General features: G+C 44.0%; 1 protein-coding gene across 8 annotated transcripts in view; it reads left to right on the top strand.

The window, feature by feature from the left end:
* The window catches only part of LOC109904603 (nesprin-1), a 162,521-nt gene that overhangs the window by 63,586 nt on the left and 81,588 nt on the right, over positions 1-17,347 (top strand). For all 8 annotated transcript variants that reach the window (XR_004202676.1, XR_004202677.1, XR_004202679.1 and 5 more), the window contains 26 exons: positions 174-270; positions 501-599; positions 1,343-1,530; positions 1,753-1,876; positions 2,050-2,216; positions 3,406-3,559; positions 3,712-3,915; positions 4,366-4,537; positions 4,663-4,921; positions 5,042-5,221; positions 5,707-5,851; positions 6,211-6,369; positions 6,855-7,037; positions 7,268-7,369; positions 7,624-7,827; positions 8,065-8,272; positions 8,726-8,838; positions 9,053-9,258; positions 9,529-9,970; positions 10,322-10,494; positions 10,615-10,702; positions 10,909-11,130; positions 11,378-11,542; positions 13,167-13,523; positions 16,366-16,502; positions 17,080-17,257. Coding sequence is in view for 3 of the 8 variants with exons in the window: in XM_031787821.1 (XP_031643681.1) it covers positions 174-270; positions 501-599; positions 1,343-1,530; positions 1,753-1,876; positions 2,050-2,216; positions 3,406-3,559; positions 3,712-3,915; positions 4,366-4,537; positions 4,663-4,921; positions 5,042-5,221; positions 5,707-5,851; positions 6,211-6,369; positions 6,855-7,037; positions 7,268-7,369; positions 7,624-7,827; positions 8,065-8,272; positions 8,726-8,838; positions 9,053-9,258; positions 9,529-9,970; positions 10,322-10,494; positions 10,615-10,702; positions 10,909-11,130; positions 11,378-11,542; positions 13,167-13,523; positions 16,366-16,502; positions 17,080-17,257 (4,726 nt within the window). In the remaining 5 variants the exon portion in view is untranslated. The remainder of the gene's footprint in view (positions 1-173; positions 271-500; positions 600-1,342; positions 1,531-1,752; positions 1,877-2,049; positions 2,217-3,405; positions 3,560-3,711; positions 3,916-4,365; positions 4,538-4,662; positions 4,922-5,041; positions 5,222-5,706; positions 5,852-6,210; positions 6,370-6,854; positions 7,038-7,267; positions 7,370-7,623; positions 7,828-8,064; positions 8,273-8,725; positions 8,839-9,052; positions 9,259-9,528; positions 9,971-10,321; positions 10,495-10,614; positions 10,703-10,908; positions 11,131-11,377; positions 11,543-13,166; positions 13,524-16,365; positions 16,503-17,079; positions 17,258-17,347) is intronic.

The following is a 17,347-nucleotide window of genomic DNA, read 5'->3' as shown; positions in this document are numbered from 1 at the left end:
TTTTTTTGCAGGGTTAATAATTAATTGCATTATATACTGCATGTTAAAGTTAGTCATAATACTGTATATTGAGGTCTTGTGCTGGACAATCCAGTTACTATGTGTTTTATCTATGCAAGGCTATTTTGCTTTGTGCTACCAAAAGTTGCTGAGTGTTATCTTTTCATCTGCAGATACTGGGAGGAGCTCAGGGAGAGTGTGGAGCAGCTAGAAGGACTGCTGCAGGAGAGCTCCTCCACACAGCACCGCTTCAACACCAGCCTGGAAGAGGTACGACTGAAATAAAGACTGGTTTATTCTCGAGTAACCTCGGGAGAACGAGTAGAATTACCACTAACTATACATCAGTTAGTGGTTTATTCTCGAGTAACCTCGGGAGAACGAGTAGAATTACCACTAGCTATACGTCACTACTGGAACCAATGAAAATAACCCGTAGTAGTGTTAGAGGAAATGATGAATGTCAAAATCAATGATTGTCTGAATTATGTTATTTGAAGGCCAAAACAACACTTGGTGATCTCCATAAGAAACTGGACCATCCTGTCACTTCCTGTACCTCCTCGTCAGAGACCTACAAATGTCTCCAGAACCACATGGTATGTCTTTCTCTCTGGTTTCGTCATTACGATGTATTGACAACTACTACTATTTAATGACTTGCTTAGGCTACTTCATTTTCCTAATTTCATGTCAGACATAAGGCCACAATGGGTTCCTTCTACTGTTTCCTGTTCTTGGAGATACACATTTTAAACTTTAAGGTTGTACATTTACAATGTCTCCATGGCACGTTATCACGAATGAGGTTCTGACATTTTATTGACCATATTGTCTTGCTGTTTTTTCAATACTGTTGTCTTTATAGAGCTATATAGTACATAATAAATAGTCAGGGTTGGGGAGTTACTGGTTACATGTTATTGGTTACATGTAATCTGATTACAAAAAAAACCTGTAACTGTAATCAGTTACATTATCAGCAAAACTATTGTAATCAGATTACATATAATTTAGAAAAATGAGTTGATTGCTTCTTGGATTGCTTTTAAATTCAGCAAAGATGTTTGTGAAAAATGCAATATGACACCATTCTGTTTTCTCAATGACATTCAATTTATAATTGAAAAAGGCGCAAGTTTAAGTTTGTACCACCTGAGCAAGTCTGACCACAAGTCCAACTCCAAATCAAATGTGTTCATGGATCCTTGTAGTCTTCTTCTAATGCCTCTTAAAGCGAAAGTAATCCAAAAGTAATCTGATTCCATTACTGGGTTTGGGTAATCTTGTATATAGTGTTGTATTAGTCAAATGTATTTAATTCTGTGATTTATCCCCCTAGGATGTGTCCCAGAGCTTGGAGAGCCTGAAGGCAGCCTTGTTGCCCCTGTCTGCTGGGGCACGTAGACTCAGAGACAGGGAGCAGGCTGAGAGGGCCGTGGCAGCTCTACAGACCAGCTATGACCAGAGTCTAGGGCAGGCCAAAGAAAAACAGAACACACTGGAGAAAGTGCTGTCTCTATGGCAAAAGTAGGAAGGCTAGGCTGGAGGGAGACATTTTGGTCTGGTTTCCTGGGCATACATTATGCCTAGTGCTGGACTAAAGCATCTAAAGAACCTTGATCTAAAGTTATTTTTAGTCAAGGCTTAATGTGGATCCGGGAAACCGGCCCTTCAGCTGTGAAATATTGATGTAAAACATTTGTTTTTGAAGTGCCCGTCTTGTTCTTAAACTTGGATACTTTGTTTCAGGTATGAGAAGGATCGTTCTAGCTTTGTATCCTGCTTGGAGAGATGTGAGTCTACATCCAAACCTGAGAGCCATTGCCTGCCTGCAGATAAAACCAAGCTGGAGAGTGAGCTGCAGGACCTGCAGGTACAGTAAATTCTTCAATTTTCAATCCATGTTCCTGGACTGATCCTGCAGAGCTTCCATATGCATTTAGGGACAGTTTCCGAGACATAGATTAAGCCTGAAGATTCTCCATTGAAAGTGTTTTTATCAAGGCTTGCTGGCATAGATGCTCAACAAAAGCTTATCTTCTGTAGAACTTGCAGTCTGAGGTGGTGTCGCTGGAGCCCCTCCATGCTGGCCTGGTGGCCTCAGGGACATCCCTGTACCCCACCGCCCCAGAGGAGAAGGCAAGGCAGCTCAGTGATGACCTGGAGCAGCTGAAGAAGAGATGGAACTCCCAGAATGAACTCATCCCTCACAGGTCAGTCAGAAGATGGTGTGTGTGTCACACGGTTCAGCAGTAACGCATTGATTCAGTCAGGCTGCTTCCAACATGACTATACTATGTAGTGCACTGCTGTTGACCAGAGCTCACATACCTCATTCCAGTCTGACCCTCATTGTTGGCAAATGGATCCTGTACATCTTCCAAATCAAGTTGTTTTGGTCACATCACATTTCCAACTTAATTACGTCTTACTGGTACTGACAGCACACAGCATTGTAGAGGTACAGTGGTGTGAAAAAGTATTGGAGCCCTTTCAGATTTTCTCTATGTTTGCATATTTTCAATACTGAATGTCATCAGATCTTTAACCAAAACCTAATATTAGATAAAGGGAACCTGAGTTTACAAAAAAAAAAAAAAATAGTTACTTATTTTATTAATTTAATTAACAAAGTTATGCAACACCCAATTCTCCCGTGTGAAAAAGCATGTGCCCTATTACACTAAATAAGTGGTTGTGACACCTTCAGCTGCAATGACTGCAACCAAATACTTCCTGTAGTTGTTGATCAGTCTCTCGCATCGCTGTTGAGGAATTTTGGCCCACTCTTGCATCCAGAACAGCTTTAACTCAGCGGGATTTGTGAGTTTTCAAGCATGAACTGCTCCTTTCAAGTCCTGCCACAACATCTCAATCGGGATTAGGTCTAGACTTTGAATAGGCCATTCCAAAACTTCAAATTGGTTGCTTTTTAGCCACTGTCATGTAGATTTGACTGTGTGTTTGGATCATTGTCTTGCTGCATGTCCCAGATGCACTTCAGCTTCCGCTCACAGACAGATGGCCTGACATTCTCCTGTAGAATTCTCCGATACAGAGCAGAATTCATGGTTCCCTCTATTAAGGCAAGTCGTCCAGGTCCTGAGGCAGCAAAACATCCACAAACCATCACACTACCACAACCATACTTGACCGTTGTTATGATGTTCTTACTGTAGAATGCAATGTTTGGTTTTCACCAGGCATAATGGGACCCATCTCGTCCAAAAACGTGACTCAAGTTTGCCAAAAAGCACCTGGAAGCACTTGGATGATCATCAAGATTCTTGGAAAGATGTGTTTGGACAGATGATTTAAAAGCATAACTTTTTGTAAAGGGGGCAAATACTTTTTCATGGCACTCATTGTATGTGATTTTCCTGTTATTTGTATACTGTACAGAATCAAGGAGCTCCAGAGCCAGCTGTTCCAGGTGGAGCAGTTTGACCAGTCCTTGTTGAAGTTCTCTCAGTGGTCTGAGAATCTCTTCTCCACCCTCCACTCAACCTCCCTGGTCAACATCACTGACCTGCAGCCTGCTGTGGCCCAAGTCAAGGTATGAACCATGGTCAACTGGTCAATCATGTTTTTTTGTCTGACTGTTCTACTACAAGAAATTCATTTGTATTTTTCTTCCTCTTCATCCCCCTCCTCTTCCTCCTCTTGCTCCTGCTCGTCACCCTCTGTACCCTGTATGGTCTGCTGTAGGAAACACTAGCGGCTCTTCAGAAGCAGAGTGGTGTGAGGGAGAGCTTGGAGCTCCAGGCAGAGGGGCTGTGTGCCTCGTGTGAACCCCAGGATGCTCAGCTCCTCCAGGGGAGACAGGTCAACAGCCTACAGCCCTACCTGGAGGTCCAGCAGCTGGCTGAGCTCCGGCTGGACTGCCTGGGGAAGCTGGAGGCCTTCTTGGAGGTAAGAAAAAGGTCCTACAACAGGTGTCAAACTCATTCCATGGCGGGTTTCTTTTTTTAAGACCTAGAGAACCAGCTGAGGGAGTTCTTTACTGATTAGTGATCTTAATTCATCAATCAAGTACAAGTAATGAGTGAATACCTGCAGACACTTGGCCCCCCATTGTATGAGTTTGACACATATGACACCTACAACATAACCGGATCATTTTCATAACCATTTTCATAACCATTTTCATAACTATTATCCTAACCATTTTCATAACCATTTTCATAACTATTATCCTAACCATTTTCATAACTATTATCCTTACCATTTTCATAACCATTTTCAAAACCTGGGTTAAGTTTACGGTTAAAGTTTTGGGAAAGTCATTAAAAAGTGGTTAAATCTGCTTAACATGTCAGAGCCCAAAATAAAAACATCTGTGTTATGTCTCCTCTCTTACAGACCCACGGTGCGGCTGTGGGGGTACTACGAGGCTTGAGGAATACGGTGGAGAGTTCAGGGAGCTGGGACCATGGTCGGGTGGAGGAACTACAGAGAGAACTGGAGGCCATCGTCCCAGACATCAGCAGTCTGGAGATCCTGGCAGCCGGCCTGGACAGCAGCCTCTGTAAAGGTATTTATATTGTTTATTTCATATCTATTGTTTATTATATGTATGTTTTCCTCTGAAGCACATTGTGTTACTACCTTGCCTCGAAATGTGCTTTACAAATACAATTTGATTTGATTTGATTGAAGGCCACCTCCACATGGTGAGCGGTGTGGATGGGTCTGGGTCCCGGACGTCGTGCCGGGTGCTTGCTGATGGTCTCAGCGGCGAGCTGGACACAGTGAGGAATCTGCTTGGGACCAAGCAGAGCGAGGCAGAGGCCCTGGGAGCGCTATGGAGCTCCTTCAGACAGAGGAAGGAACAGCTGTTGAAAAACGTGGAGGACATCAAGGAGAAGGCGGACCACCAGAGCCTGCGAGAACCCAGCCCACTCGCCCTGCAGCAGAGGTAGCTAGGATTCTGGCCAGTGTGCTTGGTGGTTTCAATCATGAGTTCAATTTTCACATTATCTCTGGATGAATTGTGAATAGCTGGCTGTAACACAGTCTTTTCTTCTTTGGTGTCCAGGCTGCGGTTCTTTAACCAGCTGGAGGATGAGCTCCAGTCTCAAGAACACGAGGAGCAGTGGCTCAGGGACAAGGGTCAGCAACTAGCCCAGAGAGATGCAGAGCTGGCCGGGGAGGTTCTCAGGGAGATCAGCCTCTTGGAAACCACCTGGGAGGATACCAAGAGACTCATAACTGACAGGTAGGGTTCTGTCTTCAGCATCAAATGTTGAAGACCAAATGATCTTGTATAGTTGCATGTAAATAGCAGCAAACTGTGTAGATATTTATTTATATACTGGATTCTTGACATAGCTGACTGTGCTATATCTACTGCTGTACACATCATCCTTAGTATTTCTTGTGTACGTATGTATAGATTGCATTTTTATACTGCTTACAGTGCTATTTGGGTTGTTTTGGATTCATCCCGCCATTCTTGAATTTATTTATTCATTTTTTACATTGAATTGTTTGACATTTGACAGCATTGTTAGCAGCTAGTAACATAAGCATTTCGCTGCACAGCTATAACACCTGCTAAACTGTGTACACGACCAATACCATTTTATTTGATCTAACGTACTGTAGCTCATGCAAGAGAGTATATGAACACTTTAACAATTCAAATCCAGAAGCACAATTTCACCCCACAATTTAGTCAATTGAAGAGATGTGTGTTGTCAGGCAGGAGCAATGCAGTGTTCTGGTGGAGCTGATGAGAGAATACCATAACCTGAGGACATCCATAGCCGCCACCATGGAGAACACTGAGGCTGACATCGGCTCGGCTCTGAAAGACCACGAGGAGACAAAAAAATCGCTGGCTAAGGTTAGGATAATGACATTCATCTCAGTTCTCGTATAAACCTGTATACAACTTTGATGCAAAAAGTTTACATTAGTACACAGTTAATAGCTATTATCTTATTATTGCTACTATGATTATACATTGAACTGGGGCGGCAGGGTAGCCTAGTGGTTATAGCGTTGGACTAGTAACTGGGAGGTTGCAAGTTCAAACCCCCAAGCTGACAAGGTAGAAATCTGTTGCTCTGCCCCTGAACAGGCAGTTAACCCACTGTTCCTAGGTCATTGAAAATAAGAATTTGTTCTTAACTGACTTGCCTAGTTAAATAAAAAAACTTCAAAATAAAAGTATTCACTGTTTTCTCACCTGTACTGATACAGCATGAATCAGTGAAGGCAGAGATGTTGGCCAAGCAGCGTGAGCTGGACCAGTTCTCCAGTAAAGGAAAACTTCTGCTGTGTGATCTGAAGAAGATCCCAGACTGTGAGGCTCAGCTGATGACGACAGACATGCAGACTCTAGTAGACCAGTGGCTCGAGGTAAGTCTACATGGACAATAGGGACACACACAATTGAATAAAAAACAAGAGGTACAATAGTGATAGTGCCTTTTGGAGTCCAAAAGACTTGACCCTTTTACTCTGACTGTAAGGACCATAGGTCATCAGGAAGAATTGACCCCAGAAAGAGTAGCTGCTGCAGGAGCAACAGCTTATAGGGATCCTTGACTTGACTTAAACCCTTTGAGACAGTTTCCCGGAAGCCTAGTCCTCGACTAAAAAGCACTTTCCCTTAAGCATGCTTTTTTGTCCAGGAGAAGGCCTCATCTGGGCCTGGGAAACCAGCCCTTTTACTCTGTGAGGAGCATAGGTCATCCGCTGCTCTCTGTTTTGGGACAGTTTCCCATCTATGAGTATTTTAGTTTGTCCATCTCTGTTATTACCAATCTTGTTCTCCCGTGATTTATTTTGTCCGCACATTTTTGTGATTTTAAAGAGGTTGATTTAGTCCCTTTACATTCCAGGTGTCTGAGAGGATTGAAAACAACATTGAGCATCTGAGCCAGAGCCTGGCGTTGTCGGATGACGTGCAGCAGATCAGTGAGGAGATCGAGGGCTGGACCAACAGCTCAATGATGGAACTCAGTGAAAGCCTGAATAACCTGATTGGTAGTCAGAGAATGGAGACCAGACTCTCTGCGTTACAGGTAGGATACATGGATAGAGTCACACATTCACAGAAATAAGATATTCCTTACTACTGTAATTAAAGGGAAACAGTAGAAGAACTTAAACAGGGTCTGTTACCTGCTGAGTTCAATTAGTTGGACTGAATTTCAGACGTTCCAGTCCTGCAGCTGCCAAATCCCAAGTGTTCAATCTCTGTATTAAACTAGAAAATCTAGTCTCTCTTTGCCTACACTCTCTCTCTATCCAGTTGGAGATGGGGAAGAAAGAGCACCAGCTTGTGACCCTGCAAGGGAAAGTGTCAGAACTGAAGCAACTCAACTGTAGCCAGGACACTCCCGCCAAACTACAGGTACAGCACATGATTGGTTTGAAGCCCAAACTTCAGACATCTATAGTTTTGGAAATTCTTCTTTGAAGTTCTATAAGTTCAGGGCAACTTTTTAACTAACTGACACAATGTGAGTTTCCCTAGGATCATTTTAAATCCATTGGTAGGCAATGGATGAACAATAGTGCTAAAACATTTAGGTAAACTCATCCTCTGTTGGTTTGCCCCATACAACTTCAGCAGGAGCTAATCAATATTCTGTGTGTTTATTTCAGGTGCTGGAGGCGGACCTGAGGAAAAAGCTGAGCCAGGTGCAGAAGCTATATGAGCAGGCCAAGGGAAACCTCAGGGACTTCAGCTCCCAGAGGAAGCAGTTAGAGGACTACATTACCCAAATGTCTGATTGGCTGAAGAGCATAGAGCAGTCCCTGATGAGCTCACCGATTGGCTCTGACCTAGAGGACATCTGCAGAGTCAAGGTAGGTAGACATTGAATTGAAACAGGTTTTACCTGAGATTTTACTTGACTTAGTCCTCTTGGCCCCCTTGGGAGCATAGGGCATCCACCATCGCTTTCCACCTCACTCTTTCCTGAACAAGGCCTTTTTCCTCTTCCCGACTATACTAAGTTCTTGTTCTGAGAGCTCACACTTGTTATTCTTTATATTATTATTGTTGTATGTGTTAAATTCGTATGTATGTAAATTGCATAACAGGAGCTCCAGAAGGACCTTCAGAACCAGCAAGGCAGCATAGATTCCACCAGGGAGAGCCTAAACACTCTGTGTCGGAAGTACCCTTCTGAGGAGCTGGCTGGGCTGGGTAGTGCACTCACTGACCTTATCAAGGGCTATGAGTCTGTCAACCAGCTTTCCTCTAGGACCCTGGCCTCACTCCAACACGGCCTGCAAAAACACTTCAACGGTGAGGATGGCTGGTTCCTAAGAGGGGTTATAATTAAGAGGTGTGGTATATGGCCAATATACCACGGCTAAGGGCTGTTCTTACGCACGACGCAACGCAAAGTGCCTGGTCACAGCCCTTAGCCGTGGTATATTGGCCATATATCACAAAACACACAGGTGCCTTATTGCTATTATAAACTGGTTACGTAATTAGAGCAGTAAAAATAAATGTTTTGTCATACCCGTGGTATACGACGGCTGTCAACCAATCAGTACACTATTCTATTCTCTTTTATTCTGTTCTGTTCTATTCTTTATTTGTAGTCTAACTAGACTACTCCCGGAGTAGTCTAGTCTATTCAAAACTACTCTGGGACCATGACAATGACAATATAATGAATAAGATGATGATGGTGATGATGATGATGATGATGATGATGATGATGATGATATCTCTCTCTCTTTTCTGTAGAACTGGTTCGGGAGTTCCATAGCTGGCTGTCTGGGCAGAGGGAGGTCGTGAAGGAGTGCTCTGACCAATCAGGAGACACTAGCATCGTGGAGCGTAAACTCCAGAAGCTAAAGGTACAGTCCGAACATAGCATAGAACCCATAGAAACCATAACCCTCAAATATACTATTAATCCTCAATCGCTTAGGGTCGGTTTCTTTGACGCAGATTAAGGCCTTGACTAAAAACGATTTAATTAACATTTTCCCTTGAATCTTCTTTTTTGTCCAGGATTAGATTTAATCTTGTTCAAGTGTTTCCCTTGACATGTTACCTCCTATCCTTTAGGGGGCGCTGGAGCGTGTGGAGGACGGGGAGGTACGTCTGACTCAGGTGTGTGAGGAAGGGGAGAAGCTCCTGCTCCACCTCCCTAAGGCCAGTGCTGACCAGGTGCAGCAGCACATCTCCTCCATCCAGCACGACTGGGACTGCTATGTTGAGCAGTGTAGACTCAACCAGCAGGCCCTGGAGGACAGCACTGCACAACTCAATGGGTAAAATATACTTGGGATGGGTCTCAATAATATAAAGAGACTTTGTCTCCTCCTCTCCTTTCTTTCATCTTAATTTATCCAGGCCTATCCAGGTGTTGCTCTTTCACATCAGTACAGATGGGGGGGGGGGGGGGGGACTAAGAGAATTTTGAATTTTGAGCTTTATAATATTGAGACGCACCCTTGAAGCCCAGGAGTGGGCCTCAGGAATACAGTCATAGATGTGAGTCCCTGACTGTGACATGGTGATATAATATCTCTGTCTGTCAGGTTTGAGGGGCGTCTGAAGAGGCTGAGGCAGTGGCTGGAACACATGGAGCAGAGGGTGACCTCAGAGCTGCCTGAGGAGAAACACAGGGGTCTTGAGAAGGCAACACTGGAGGGGGTGGAGGAATACCACCAGGAAGTGCTCAAAGAGAGGGACTCTTTCGAGCGACTGTGTCAGGAGTCACAGGTCTTGAATGAAGGTGGACGGGGCGACGGTGGCGAGACGCGGGCGGCTGTAGGGCTGCAGTCTCAGCACCAGGCTCTGCTGCGGAGGGTGAGGGAGAGGCTGAGGTGCTGCCAGGTAAACCTACAGGAACAGGAAGCATTTAAGGAGACCCTGCAGAGCACCTGGTCCTGGCTAAACGGGATGAAGGAACGACTGGGGACCCTCAATAGTACGCTGGGGAACAAGGTGACGCTAGAGAAGAGACTGGGACTGGTACAGGTTAGTAGAATCAAGAATTGGCGTGCTCAACTCAATAGTCCTTGAATAAAAGTATTTGGTGCAGGGTTGGAAAGGCATATCAACTGGAAAATAACATTTCTGGTACAGGTCAGACAAAATGACCCTAATTGACTCTGCACAAAAGTAATGCCCTATATAGGGAATAGGGTGCCATTTCAGATTGGCCCTAAAATAAACACCTTACTTTGGTCTTTAGCAATATGATAGCTTGGGCCATTGAAGGTCAATATTTCAATGAGCAATGTTATCCATGGTTGATGAACAGGTCTTCAACTAAACTAAAATAAAGTTGGATTGGATATGTTTTGACACTTCCTTCGTGTGTTCCAGGACATCCTGCTGATGAAAGGCGAGGGCGAGGTGAAGCTGAACATGGCGGTAGGGAAGGGCGAGCAGGTTCTGAAGCACCACAGTGTGGAGGGACAGGAGGCCATCTCCTCCCAGTTACAGAACCTGAAGGACGCCTGGGCCAGCATGCTCATGACCTCCATGAGTTGTCACAGGTACTGTACACTGTTGTATTTCCTATCTATCTATCTATCTATCTATCTATCTATCTATCTATCTATCTATCTATCACCTCTGTTTATGTTTAATCTCTACATGTGTGTATCCTCCCTCAGTCGTCTGGAATGGACGGTAGCCCAGTGGAGTAACCACCAGGATAGTAAGGGGCAGCTGCAGCAGTGGATGGAGTCTGTGGAGCAGGAGGTGAGATTCGGCTGAACGCACTAGTCTTTTCTTACTACCACTGATTTAGTATGTATGGGCTATTTTGAAGGTTTCACTTGATTGATTGTGATATATGGTGGTTTTACCTTCCCTATTTGAATGCACTGATTGTAAGTCACTCTGAATAAGAACATTCGCTTGATTGCTAAAATGTATTAGTAATTTAACGATATATGTAAATGTAGGTGGGTCTGGCCCTGGACCAGCAGCCAGGCCTGAAGGAGAAGGCCTATCTCCTGGAGCGTCTCAGAGCCCTCCAGGCTGACGTGGAGGCCCACGCAGCACCACTGGCCAGGCTGACAGAGACGGCTGCAGAGCTGCATGAGAAGACAGGTGACCAGGCCTTTGGACCAGAGCAGAGAATGGAACTCAATGCACACTTCGCTGACATTACCGCTGTCGTCAAGGTAATCAAGCCCTGCTCCTAGAGGATGGCAGTTAAGTACATACATCTCTCCTTTGTATAAGAACATTAAGTCTGACGATAATGGTAGAAACCATTTTCTTTTTGTGTTATTAGCCGTAATCCATCTAGTTTGGTTGTTGAAACAGACTTTGTTAATGCATCTAGAAAATATCCTAACAGTCCTGGTTCACAGTGTACTCTATGGGCAAACAGCCTAACCCAGTCTCTATATGCTGTCCATCCCCCAGGGTAAGGTTCAGGCCATGGAGAACAGAGTGACAGAGCATGAGCACTACCTGGAAGCTGTGAGGGACTTCAATGATTGGCTGGCTTCTGCCAAGGAGGAGCTCCAGCGCTGGTCTGACCTGTCAGGAGACTCCACCTCTGTAAACAGGAAACTTGCCAAAGTCCAGGTGAGGATGTTCAAGCATCACTTACAGTATCTCAATGTCCATCACCCCCTTGTTGACACATCATAGGGAAGCTTATTATACACTGCTCAAAAAAATTAAGGGAACACTAAAATAACACATCCTAGATCTGAATGAATGAAATATTCTTAATAAATACTTTTTTCTTTACATAGTTGAATGTGCTGACAACAAAATCACACAAAAATTATCAATGGAAATCAAATTGATCAACCCATGGAGGTCTGGATTTGGATTCACACTCAAAATTCACACTCCAGCCACATGAGGTCTAGCATTGACTTGCATTAGGAGGAACCCAGGTCCAACCGCACCAGCATATGGTCTCACAAGGGGTCTGAGGATCTCAGCTCGGTACCTAATGGCAGTCAGGCTACCTCTGGCGAGCACATGGAGGGCTGTGCGGCCCCCCAAAGAAATGCCACCCCACACCATGACTGACCCACCGTCAAACCGGTCATGCTGGAGGATGTTGCAGGCTGCAGAACGTTCTCCATGGCGTCTCCAGACTGTCACGTCTGTCACATGTGCTCAGTGTGAACCTGTTTTCATCTGTGAAGAGCACAGGGCGCCAGTGGCGAATTTGCCAATCTTGGTGTTCTCTGGAAAATGCCAAACGTCCTGCACGGTGTTGGGCTGTAAGCTCAACCCCCACCTGTGGACGTTGGGCCCTCATACCACCCTCATGGAGTCTGTTTCTGACCATTTGAGCAGACACATGCACATTTGTGGCCTGCTGGAGGTCATTTTGCAGGGCTCCTACAGTGCTCCTCCTGCTCCTCCTTGCACAAAGGCGGAGGTAGCGGTCCTGCTGCTGGGTTATTGCCCTCCTACGGCCTCCTCCACGTCTCCTGATGTACTGGCCTGTCTCCTGGTAGCACCTCCGTGCTCTGGACACTACGCTGACAGACACAGCAAACCTTCTTGCCACAGCTCGCATTGATGTACAATCCTGGATGAGCTGCACTACCTGAGCCACTTGTGTGGGTTGTAGACTCCGTCTCATGCTACCACTAGAGTGAAAGCATCGCCAGCATTCAAAAGTGACCAAAACATTAGCCAGGAAGCATAGGAACTGAGAAGTGGTCTGTGGTCACCACCTGCAGAACCACTCCTTTATTGGGGGTGTCTTGCTAATTGCCTATAATTTCCACCTGTTGTCTATTCCATTTGCACAACAGCATGTGAAATTTATTGTCAATCAGTGTTGCTTCCTAAGTGGACAGTTTGATTTCACAGAAGTGTGATTGACTTGGAGTTACATTGTGTTGTTTAAGTGTTCCCTTTATTTTTTTGTGCAGTGTAGTTTAGTCCAATGCTACATTTTAAAAGTAATCATTATAGATGAGAAAATAAGAAGATAACTCACAATATTTGAGGCACACAGGATCCTAAATACATGTTACCCTCACATAAAGAAATGTGTCTCTCTCTTAGTCTGCGTTTAGCCTCTATAGGACATCAGAGTGACAAATGGAGAATAGTCAGTTAGCTAATAACAGTCGTAGTCAGTTGCAGTAGCTAACAACAGTTGACGTAGTTGGCAGTAACAGTAACAGTTGAATGTTTCCTGTTTCATTGTTCCATGTTCCATGTTCAACTTCAGGAGCTGATAGACTCCAGGCAGCGTGGCCGAGAGCGTCTGAGCCGGGTGCAGCATTGTGGGGCTGCAACGAGGGACCACACTGGCTCTGCGGGCTTCGAGGCAGTGGAGAGGGAGGAGGCAGCCCTGCTGTCTGCCTGGGAGCAGTGGGAACGCGGGGCACTGCAGAACAGGGCAGGCCTGGAGACTGCTCTCTCCCAACTCGCCAGCTCCGAACAGGAGTTTAACTGCTTGGCTGCTCAGCTGGAGGTGGACCTGCAGGAGTTTAGCAGTCAGCTACAGGAGTGGAGACACAGGCTCTCTCATGCAGAGGGGAAAAACAGTAGGGAGGAGGCTGTGCAGGGCTGGCAGATTGCAAAGGTAAGGCTTATTTGTAGGTGTTCTTAAAAATACTGTTTAAAGGCTCAATGCAGCCTTTTTACCTCAGTATGAAATCATACGGATCCATCCTGCGAGGGATCCAATCTGGGCAGTGGGTGGAGCTACAGTGCCTTAATAAACTATTCATACCCCTTGACTTATTCCACATGTTGTTGTGTTATAGCCTGAATTCAAAATGGATTCAATAGATTTTTTGCTCTCGCACATCTACACACAATACCCCATAATGACAATGTGAAAACATGTTTTCAGAAATATTAGCAAATTTATTGAAAGTTAACTACAGAAATAGATCATTTACATAATTATTGACACCCCTGAATCAATACGTGTTAGAATCACCTTTAGCAGCGATTACAGCTGTGAGTCTTTCTGGGTAAGTCTCTAAAACCCCATTTCCACTGGCACTTAAAATTAGGGACAAATTCTATCTGGCTCAAATGGAATTCTCAAATTGGAGCTGGGTCGAGGGAATCCCGGGCCAGCACAGCCCAGTTTCACAACTGGTGCCAGCTCGATTAGAATTCTGGCTAGTGAAGCACTTAATATGCTTCAACCAGTTGATCACTGCTGGAAGCTGGCACCATGTTTAGCTAGCTCGTCTGGGCTCGTCTGTTGCTGTTAGCTAGCACATGGAGAAGCAATACTGCAGTAGTTAGACATGTCACAATTACCACCGGATCCTTCATTCATTTTCACACAAATAAACATTTTTTGAGAACAGTCAGCCCATCATTTCTCATTTCTGGAGGAAGTGGAAATGCAATTCGAGCTAGGCAACCTAGGTTGACTTCTAAGTGCCAATTAAAACGGGGCTTATGAGCTTTGCACACCTGGATTGTTCAAGATATGCACATGATTTGCAAATTCTTCAAGCTCTCTCAAGTTGGTTGTTGATCATTGCTAGACAGCCATTTTCATGTCTTGCCATAGATTTTCAAGCCGATTTAAGACAAAATTGTAACTTGGCCACTCAGGAACATTCAAAGTTGTATTGGTAAGCAACTCCATTGTATATTTGGCCTTGTGTTTTAGGTTAATGTTCTGCTGAAAGTTGAATTTGTCTACCGGTGTCTATTGGAAAGCAGAGTGAAACAGGTTTTCCTCTAGGATTTTGGTGTGCTTAGCTCTATTCCATTTTTTTATCATAAAAAAGTCCTGGCTGTTGACAAGCATACTCATAACATGATGTAGCCACCACCATGCTTGAAAATATGAAGAGTGGTACTCAGTGATGTGTTGAGTTGGATTTGCCCCAAACATAACGCTTTGTATTCAGGACATAAAGTTAATTTGTTTGCCATATCTTTTGCAGTTCTACTTTAGTGCCTTGTAGCAAACAGGATTAATTTGTGTTTGATATTTTTATTCTGTACATGCTTCCTTCTTTTCATTCTATCATTTAGGTTAGTATTGTGGAGTAACTGCAATGTTGTTGATCCATTCTCAGTTTTCTCCTATCAAAGCCATTAAACTGTAACTTTTTTTAAGTCACCATTGGCCTCATGGTAAAATCCCTGAGTGGTTTTCTTCCTCTCCTGCAACTGTTCGTAAGGACACTTGTATCTCTGTAGTGACTGCATGTATTGATACACTATCCAAAGTGTAATTAATAACTTCACTATGCTCAAAGGGATATTCAACGTCTGCTTTTTACATTTTTACCCATCTACCAAAAGGTGCCCTTCTTTGCGAGGCATTGGAAAACCTCCCTGGTCTTTGTGGTTGAATCTGTGCTTGAAATTCACTGCTTGACTGAGGGACCTTTACAGATAATTGTATGTGTGGGGAACAGAGATGAGGTAGTCCTACAAAAATAATGTTAAACACTATTATTGCAAACAGAGTGAGTCCATGCAACTTATTGTGACTCGTAAAGCACATTTTTACTCCTGAACTTATTTAGGCTTGCCATAAAAAACGGGTTGAATACTCAAGACAGACAAATTCTACAAACACAATTCCACTTTGACATTGTGTGATATTGTGTGTAGGCCAATGACACAAAATCTCAATTTAATACATTTTTAATTCAATCCATGTCTCAAGGCTTAAACATCCTTCTTTAACCTGTCTCCTCCCCTTCATATACACTGACAAGTGGATTTAACAAGTGACATCACTTTGTACACTCAGTCTATATAAGACACTGGAAAATCACATCTTTGATTGCACTGGTCCTTTTAGTATTGCTGCAATGCCAAAACTAAATGTAACATTAAAGGAAGGCTTAGATTTTTTTTATTTTTTTTTATTTTACCTTTATTTAACCAGGTAGGCAAGTTGAGAACAAGTTCTCATTTACAATTGCGACCTGGCCAAGATAAAGCTAAGCAGTTCGACAGATAAAACGACACAGAGTTACACATGGAGTAAAAACAAACATACAGTCAATAATGCAGTATAAACAAGTCTATATACAATGTGAGCAAATGAGGTGAGAAGGGAGGTAAAGGCAAAAAAGGCCATGATGGCAAAGTAAATACAATATAGCAAGTAAAATACTGGAATGGTAGTTTAGCAATGGAAGAATGAGCAAAGTAGAAATAAAAAATAATGGGGTGCAAAGGAGCAAAATAAATAAATAAATTAAAATTAAATACAGTTGGGAAAGAGGTAGTTGTTTGGGCTAAATTATAGGTGGGCTATGTACAGGTGCAGTAATCTGTGAGCTGCTCTGATCCGTAATACTTATGATGACTGTTGACTTTTCAAAGAGGAAGTTAGAAATTCCAAAAATCACCATATCCTCTGGGCTACATTCACAATCCTCCATTTACTCTCCTCTAAAGCAACTTCTCATTGTGTCTTTGCCACCCAGGACACTCTGGAAGGTCTAGTCAAAATGGAGCCCATGTCAGACAGTCTGAAGTTCCAGCTCAACGGTCTGTGTCGGTTCTCCAAGGACCTGGGTACTCAGTCAGAGAGAGTGTCCTCCCATATCAAGGAGTACAACAGGTAAGTCATTCAGCAGCATGATGGATGGGGTCTTACTATACCTGACATTCAAATCATTTGTTTAAATCGTTTTTGGAGTGTGTATTACATACTGTTCTGTTGCAAAGCCATTACATACGCTATGGGCCCGATTCCAAGTTGAGATAAGTAAATAATTTACTTGTTTACGGATGTCAATGAGAGCCAAAATGTAAGTTAAGTATGCAGAATCAGATCTCAAGTCAGAATACCGCCCTGTAGGCTCTGTATACAAGTCAGAATACCGCCCTGTAGGTGCTGTATACAAGTCAGAATACCGCCCTGTAGGCTCTGTATACATGTCAGAATACCGTCCTGTAGGCGCTGTATACAAGTCAGAATACCGCCCTGTAGATGCTGTATACAAGTCAGAATACCGTCCTGTAGATGCTGTATACAAGTCAGAATACCGCCCTGTAGGCCCTGTATACAAGTCAGAATACCGCCCTGTAGGCGCTGTATACAAGTCAGAATACCGCCCTGTAGGCGCTGTATACAAGTCAGAATACCGCCCTGTAGGCGCTGTATACAATTATCTGTCCTCTCTTCTCCCTCCTAGGCTGAGCCTGCAGGCCTCCAGAGAATGCCAAAACAAAGAGAAGCTTCTGGAGCAGCAGTTCCGTGCCGCTTTCCGAGAGTTCCAGCAGTGGCTGGTCAATGCCAAAATCAACACAGCCAAGTGCTTTGATGTGCCTCAGAACCTCAGTGAGGCCTCCTCCAGCCTGCAGAAGATACAGGTACGTTAAGGCCCAGTTTCCCTGGACACAAATCAAGCCTAGTCCATCAGGTTCAATGGATGACCTCCATGAGTTCTTCAATGGAAGTTC

Source organism: Oncorhynchus kisutch, linkage group LG14 (genome assembly GCF_002021735.2).
Source record: "Oncorhynchus kisutch isolate 150728-3 linkage group LG14, Okis_V2, whole genome shotgun sequence".
In the NCBI taxonomy this organism is placed as follows: Eukaryota; Metazoa; Chordata; class Actinopteri; order Salmoniformes; family Salmonidae; genus Oncorhynchus; species Oncorhynchus kisutch.
Note: the sequence above shows the minus strand (reverse complement) of the source record. Positions and strands in the feature narration are given on the sequence as shown.